General features: G+C 48.0%; 1 protein-coding gene across 1 annotated transcript; it reads left to right on the top strand.

The window, feature by feature from the left end:
- Window positions 1-638: 638 nt before the first annotated feature.
- LOC123429250 (2-alkenal reductase (NADP(+)-dependent)-like) lies at window positions 639-2,994 on the top strand. The gene is made up of 5 exons (XM_045113306.1): window positions 639-866; window positions 1,608-1,785; window positions 2,048-2,214; window positions 2,392-2,474; window positions 2,616-2,994. Exons 1-5 carry the CDS (start codon window positions 639-641, stop codon window positions 2,992-2,994), a joined length of 1,035 nt encoding a protein of 344 aa, XP_044969241.1.
- Window positions 2,995-7,997: the final 5,003 nt, after the last annotated feature.

Below are 7,997 nucleotides of genomic sequence, written 5' to 3'. Positions count from 1 at the left end.
ATGTTAAAAGCTACGTGAATCAAGCGCCAAACTAGTTTAGCCATAGGACAATCAAAAAAGAGGTGCTGAATACTCTCCACCCTCGAACAAAAGCTGCATCTAGGATTATCCTTTCAATTTCGATTGGCCAGATTATCCTTCGTTAGAATAACTCCTTTGTGAACAAACCACATGAAGACTTTAATGCTAAGAAGAACTTTGATCTTTCATATATGCTCTGATTTTGGAATAGGTGTAGAATCTATGATCTCTTCCTCTTGGCAGCATCTCTCGTATCCCTGCTCTCCTTTCGTTGCCAACGGACACGCTCACCATCAGGTTCGGTCTTAGCGTGTGGAGGATTTTGTTTTTGTTCCTGCACATCCAAGGCCACAAGGGTGGCCCGGCCCCACATCTCACAGATAAGGTCTTGTTCGAAATCTGCTGCCGTTTGTCGTGTATTTTCTTGTTTTGATGGCGGAGAGGACGAGTTGCTGGTACACCACCGATGACGATCAAGGCCGGGCGGAGAGGACGAAGCCAGTTTTACTTTTATCTGCAGGCCGGCCGGCTGCTCCCACCACCCGCTACATCTCCATCCCGATCCGCCCCGCACGAAATATACCCACCCAAACGCGTTTGAAGAAGGAAAGGAAGCAATGGCGGCGCCGGAGGTGGGCAACAAGAGGGTGACCCTGAAGCGGCACGTGACGGGGTTCCCCACCGAGGACGACATGGAGCTCCTAACGCCAACGGCGCGGCTGGCCGTTCCACCCGGTTCGACGGCGGTGATGGTGAAAAACCTCTACCTCTCCTGCGATCCCTACATGCGCAGGCGGATGACCAAGCACCAGGAGCCTAGCTACCCGGAATTCGTCCTTGGGGAGGTACCGTAATACGTTTTTTTTTTTTGGCAGTGCTCTGCACGCAAACTTTCGACCGGCCACACGCGGGTCGCCCGATCCGTCGGCCGCACGCGGGCTGCACCATTAGATCTATCCATGCAGCAGAAAGCCTCGATTCAGCAAATTTTGATCACGATGCAGAAAATTTCGGCCATGGATGCAGTAAAAATATGGTTGTAGGAAAAAAAATATCAACGTGGTCGTAGCAAAAAAAGACGTTGATGATGTGTTGTAGCAAAATAAAATATGAGTTGTAGCAAAACAATCCGTTCAACTCGGGTTGCAACTCTGACGAACGTGTATGCAATTTTTTTAGTGAACGGCTGCAGCAAAAAATGATACCGGTTGTAGCACAAATTAACACGGTTGTAGAAAAAAAATCGACGAATTCGGGTTGTAACTAAAACATGGATACAACTTTTTTAGTGAACAAAATGTAGGAAAAATCACCAATGATTACAGCAAAAATCCTGTCGATAGTAGCAAAAAAGATAACAGTTGCAGCAAAAATAACGCCTCGCGGCAAAAAAAAGGAAGAGGGGTCCACGCGCAGGATCGCACGACGCGCGCAGGACCGGCCGAAGCGTTTGGCCGGTCGGGAAACATTTCCCTTTTTTTTTTTGAAAAGCATGCATATGGATGGTTTCAGCTTTTCTTTCCAGAATCTTGTTTCCGCACCGGAACCCTTGACATTTTTGTGCCTCCGTTCATCCTTCCTGTCAGGCTATACCTACTTTTGGCGTGAGTAAGGTGGTTGAATCCGGGCACCCGGATTACAAGGCAGGTGATCTGGTGTGGGGAATGACGGCATGTGAAGAGTACACCTTGATCACTAAGCTTGGGTCGGTTTTCAAGATCAACCATCCTGAATTACCGCTGTCGTACTACGCAGGTGTTCTCGGTGAGTTCATTTTGATTCGTCGCAAGTTAATCTAATCACTGTGGTATACATTTTCGTTAGTCTGAACCGCGCGCATAGTCACTTTTTGCTTTCTTGGTAGACCATAGTTCACATAGAAGGTCCTAGCCCATCCTAGAAGCTGTTGACAGTCACTCGCGTCTGAACTCCATATTTAACAATGACTCGTGTCTGCTACTTTTGGTCAAATTTAACAGCTGGTACACTGGTAGTTTTTCCCCCTAAGTGCATTTTTGTAATTTAGGTATGCCTGGCCTTACTGCATATGCTGGATTCTTCAACGTGGCCAAGCCAAAAAAAGGCGATTATGTCTTTGTCTCAGCAGCGTCAGGCGCCGTCGGGCAGCTTGTTGGGCAGCTTGCCAAGATCACAGGCTGCTATGTGGTTGGCAGTGCCGGTTCTGATGAGAAGGTTTGTGCATCCTCGGGTTTTCTTCTCCTACGGTTGTGCACATCCCAGCCAATGGACAGTTCTATCTATACTGATTTTGTTGCTGCCTTTGGCAGTTCCAATGATACCCGAAATGACTATGTTTCACAACATCAGTAATACAAAAAATTTCATGAGGTAAAATTAACTTTTCCTCAGGTCAACCTCCTGAAAACAAAGTTTGGTTTCGACGAAGCCTTCAACTACAAGAAGGAGCAGAACCTCAACGCCGCACTAAAGAGGTTTATTGCCAGACCCTTTCCTTGCTTTTTTTTGAAAAGGAGGATGACCCCCGCCTCTGCATCATGATGATGCATGCAGCCATCCACACTTTGTGTCGATTAACCAAGAATAATTGATGCCGTAATGCTTTGATCTCTCAGGTGCTTCCAGGAGGGCATCGACATCTACTTCGACAATGTGGGCGGCGCGATGCTGGATGCGGCACTACTCAACATGAGGCTGCACGGGCGAGTGGCCATGTGCGGGATGATCTCGCAGTACAACCTGGAGCGTCCCGAGGGTGTGCATAACCTCGCATGTGTGGTCACCAAACGCATCTGTATAGAGGGGTTCCGGGTGATGGAGTACTTCGGCACCTACTGCAAGTTTGAAGAAGAGATGGTTGGCCACCTTAAGGAAGGGAGCATTATCTACATGGAGGATGTCGTCGAGGGGCTTGAGAATGTGCCGGCGGCGCTCGTCGGGCTCTTCTATGGGCGCAACATCGGAAAGCAGTTGGTGGCTGTTGCACATGAGTAACATCATATGCTAGAATGTTAATTCGGCTGAAACTATGTCCAAAACATTCCGTCGCTGAAATATATATGTAGTTCTACTTTAGCAGATAAACCCAAATTGGTAAATTTTAATTTGGATGTGAATGATATGAATATTTCCTACAATAGTACAATTAAGAACATTAGACCTCTAGTGTGCAAACTTTCCAAAATGAGGTTTTCTCCTTGCTAGTGTTGATCTTACTACGTACGATGGTTTAAAAGAAAACACGGTGACCATTGACAACATTGAAATTGAATCTGATTTTCAATGCCTTTTTGAACACTCTTTATGTTCTTTGCATAAGCATATCGTTGGTGATTGTGATCTAACTGGTTATGAGTTCTGAAAAAGAGTTGGTTTGCAACATATGTTGAACAAAATATATATGAAAAATGAATATAATGACATACATGGAACACCAGAGGGTTGAATAGTGCTGACGAACTTAAACTGGTTAGCGTTCCTTTAAAATTTCATGATACCTGCATTATTGTTTTGTTCAAGACAAAGAAAGAATATTTTTTATCATGGCGTTCTTAATTATTTATGTAGTAATAAATATCCTTACTAGAATTATTGTTGACTACTTTACGGCTGGGGGAGTGCTAGAGAATTGCTGAGAATTTTGAGGCGTCTTCTTGGTCCATTAGAACCTATTTAGTTTCCTGCTGCGTTATTAGAAACAAAAAAGGGATAACTCCTGTTGGTGTTCTGTGGCCGTTTATGGTTATACGTATGCAGGTAAAAAAAACTGAAGTTTATTGACAGAAGTATTGAGGTTCTGGGTGCACTAGACCCTTTATTATTAGTGGAGATTTTAATGTCACTCTGACATAGTGCTTTCCTTGGGTTCTAACAGGTCCAGGCGGCACCACGGCTGCTGAGGGCAACATTGGGGCCGGCAATGGTGGCTGGTGACGGCGGATCTGGGGTTCCCGATCTAGATCTTTTTCGCTTACTGGGTTCTTCTAGCATCGAAACGATGATCTGCTTGATGCCGGCCCTCATTGTTCTGGTCGTTGACGAGTTTCGGAAGGCTCCGCCGGAGATCTTCAGTGGGTGCTTGACGCCTGTAGATATCTGGATCGGATGAGATTCGGTCGTATGCTCCCTTATTTCAGCTCCGATGGCTTCAGAAGGGTGTGGCACGAAACTTCGTGTTTGTTGACATTGTCGAACATGTCGGCATTTTGGTTTTCACGATGATGACAGTGACAAAGAACGTCATGGCGACTTACGTGTGAGGCCTTGTAATGGTGGAACGTCATGGCGACTTACATATGAGGCCTTGTAATGGTGGATCGAGTTTTCGTGGTGATGAGAACTTTGCTTGGTGATTCGTGACTTGTAGCGGCGGCATTGGCAAGTCGGGCGGCAACATTGACGAAGTACAGAGTCTTAGTTTTCAGGGTGAAAACCCAAGGCCTACCCTTAATTGGTTGTGCCTGACGATGATCTTGTTGAAGGCATTGTTTTCATAGCACGGATCATCTCCAGGGTGAAAGCCAAAGATCAAGTATCGGACGATGACGGTGCGTGTGCAATGTTTCCTTCCTGAAGGCGTTGCTTTTGGAGTGTTTGGACTTCGGCTGTTGTCTAGATGGTGGTTCGTGTTGCAGCTACATGATATTGATCACTATAGCGGGATCTTTTTCTTTTATTTTCTTTTTTTCTTTTGGTGGTGTGCATCCGTAACATCTTTACAACAATGTGTTGTTGCAGAGGCTGGGTGTAATTGGTATCTTCGCGATATTAATATATTACCTTTGTCGAAAAAATAGTGCTGTGAAGAATAGTGGGAATATTGATGTTAACTGGGCCATTAAATTTAACGACCGGGTTAATGGGGTTAAAGATTGCGAATAGGCAATGACCTGGGCCAATAACCAGAGTAATTTGGTGATATCCGCCCATGACAAATCGTTTATGCCAACATACTAGGACCTCGTTAGCTACTATTTTTGCCTTAGCAAAGACCATACCCCTCCCACCTAATTCTGGCCAAAACTCAGCATGTGCAGAATAAGCTTTAGATTTGAGAAAGTGGATTTTCTCTTAGAAATGGTAGTTGGATATTCAGGAGTGTGCTCTGGTAGTCACTAGATTTTGATTCTTCTTGCCATTTCTGAGACCCTGTAGATGTTCGGAACTTCAAGATTAGGAGGTTGAGGAAAACTTTAATAGATTGGAATATGTGTAAGCTGCCTAAAAGAAAAGAGATCATTATTGAATATAGTCGTTTGGATACCATTTCTAAAACATAACTCCTGCTTCAAAAGGAAAATTTGAGCATGAGATGTATTAGTGAGGAGATTAACATAATGTGGGAGAGAGATCACAACTTTTACTCGCAAACTCATAACTCTACATTTTTGCATGAATTGTATTTTTATTTGTGAAACCTCGCTTGAGACATGGTGAAGTACAATCATGGTACAACTTAATTAATCCATGATCCAGTTAACTGATTACTTTTGGTGCATATAGTTGGAAGTAAAGGCACATGCACTGCATGATTTGCCTAACAAGACATACAATTTGCACCATGGCCATTGGTTTGACCCATGCAGATTTTCACTGGCTTTTCTTCAATTAGATATATTACTACGCATCACCTTCATGGTCATCTGTTACCGAAAAAGAGTTTCCCCCGCTTTGTATTACAAAGCAACCAACTCCGAAACATCCAACGATAGGTGCTGGGGCGGAAACAGCACAGGCTCGCCCAAAAGAAACAACAGAGAAAGCGTAACACAAACAAATGTCGACAACGGCGGATCAACAAAAACGGAGAAGCCTCGCGACCGCTGCGCCCCCCGATGAACACCCACCAAGCTCCTAGACTCCGAGACGCCGGTACCAAGCAACACCTTCAAGAAGGGACGCGATGATGAGGACGCTGCTGCTAAGAGTTTCCCCCGGTACGCGGCGAGGGGAACGGAAGGGTAGCCCCGACGCCCTCCAGGGAGGTCTGGCGGCACCCGCAGGCGCCACCGCGACGGTGTCGACTAGGCCGACAAGGATTTCTCATGATCCCAACCTCCACCTTAGGCGCAACGGAACCCTCCACCAAACCGACCACCACCCCGCGCCAACACAAATTTGAAGCTTCCCACGCGTCTCACCACAACAACGCGAGGAGGGGCCTGCACGACAAAGAAGAGGAGCCGGGACTAGGGCAACACCACCGTCGGCACGCGGGAGGTCCCAACCTCCACCGCCAACGACGGTAACCGACCGGACGCAATGGCAAGAGCAAACCAGGCCCGTGGCCACAGGCCCGGTCGGGACTGCATATGCACGTAAAGCTCCCACCTTCGCGCTGCAAAAAGCACGACATCTGCGACGCGGCCCCCAGTCCGTGCCGCTCCTCCTCACCTCCGCACAGAAAAAATCATGGTCGCGGCAACACGACCAGTCCGCCCCGCCGCCAAGTGGAAGCACCACCGCCACGCTCACCGCCGGCCACCTTCACCAAGGCGCCGGACCGCCATTGGCCTAGCTGCACCACCGCCGCGCGCCCGCGACGGAGGGAACCAACCGTAGTCGCTGAGAGCCCGAAGTCGGACCCCAGCCACCACCCACGCCGACCGCGGCCCGCGCTTCCTAGGCAGTTACGCCATCAAGAGGCCACGGAACCCACCTACGCACGCCCCACCATGGCCGCCGCCGTGCCACCGGCGGATGTGCAGCAGAGGCCATCAGGGCAGCCACCACGACCCACAGGCAGCCACCCGACGCCTCACCGCCGGCCACACAGGGGGCAGCCACCACGACCCACAGGCAGGGCCAAATCCGGGCCGGATCCACGCCCACGCCGCCGCAAGGGAGCCCCCCACTCGGCGCCACAGCAGGCCGTCACGCAGCCGGCGCCCCACCATCTCGGCACAACACCTACCACCACACTGCCGCCCGGAGCCGCCACCGTCGGGCCCCGCGTCCGCCTGGCGCCTCTGCCCTAGTCTGGTTGCCCCGCGCCAACCACCACCAAGGGGAGAGGGGAGAAAGCGCCCCGCCGTCAGCCACTGCGAGGGGCTTTGCCCCGGCGGCGGGGGAGGGCAGAGAAGGGCGCGGGAGGGCGGATCTGGCGCCGCCGCCCGGGTCGCCCACGGGGGAGCGACGCGGGGGCAAGGGGATTTTTTTTACTCACCAGTTTTTTTCCCTTCATGGTCATCGGTTCAACATGAGAGTGGGAGCACTAATACAAGCGCATGATTAATTTGTTACTATATTATGAGCCATCTTAAGTATATCTTTAGTACGCCATCCATTCCTAAATAAGACCTTTTAGAGATTTTACTATAGACTAGATACGAAGCAAAATGAACGAATCTACATTTTAAAATAAGACTACATACATTCATATGTAATTTATAGTGAAATCTCTAAAAGATCTTATATTTAGGAACGGATGGAGTACAATTTATGAGTGGGCATATTTCATCCGGTTTAAAATTTCTCTCATGCATAACTACGCTTGTCTACCAACCGGTTGAGCATAGTAGTCATGATTATTCGAGATGTATGACTGCCCTTCGGATGACTAAGTTAGGAAGGTTGTCATATGACTATATAGTGTACTAGTATAAATTTGAAGCACTTCTCCAGATTTAACCCATTCATAATCCCAAAGACGTTGAGAATAAAGAAGTGGATACATATACATACACCATATTTTGTAAAGTATGAGATATTGGAGTAAAGCAAAAGACAATAGGTTTGGGGTTGGAGTTGTCTCCTACGGCTGCATGAACGCCTCCTCTTCCCAATGTGATTCACCTCACCGGGTAATCCTAACCTTAGGATGTCCGTTTACTTGATTTTAAACGGATTCTAACAGGCCGATGTCTCGATTCAAATAAGGCAATAGGGTTCCCGTTAGTTGGTGAAGATCACTATGTGGTACAATTATGAGGCTGGTTACTGGTTCTCCAGAGTGGCGTAATCTGGAAGCAGATGGAAGGGCTTCAATCCAGATCCTA

The sequence above is a fragment of the Hordeum vulgare genome, chromosome 2H (genome assembly GCF_904849725.1).
Source record: "Hordeum vulgare subsp. vulgare chromosome 2H, MorexV3_pseudomolecules_assembly, whole genome shotgun sequence".
Taxonomy (NCBI): domain Eukaryota; kingdom Viridiplantae; phylum Streptophyta; class Magnoliopsida; order Poales; family Poaceae; genus Hordeum; species Hordeum vulgare.
Note: the sequence above shows the minus strand (reverse complement) of the source record. Positions and strands in the feature narration are given on the sequence as shown.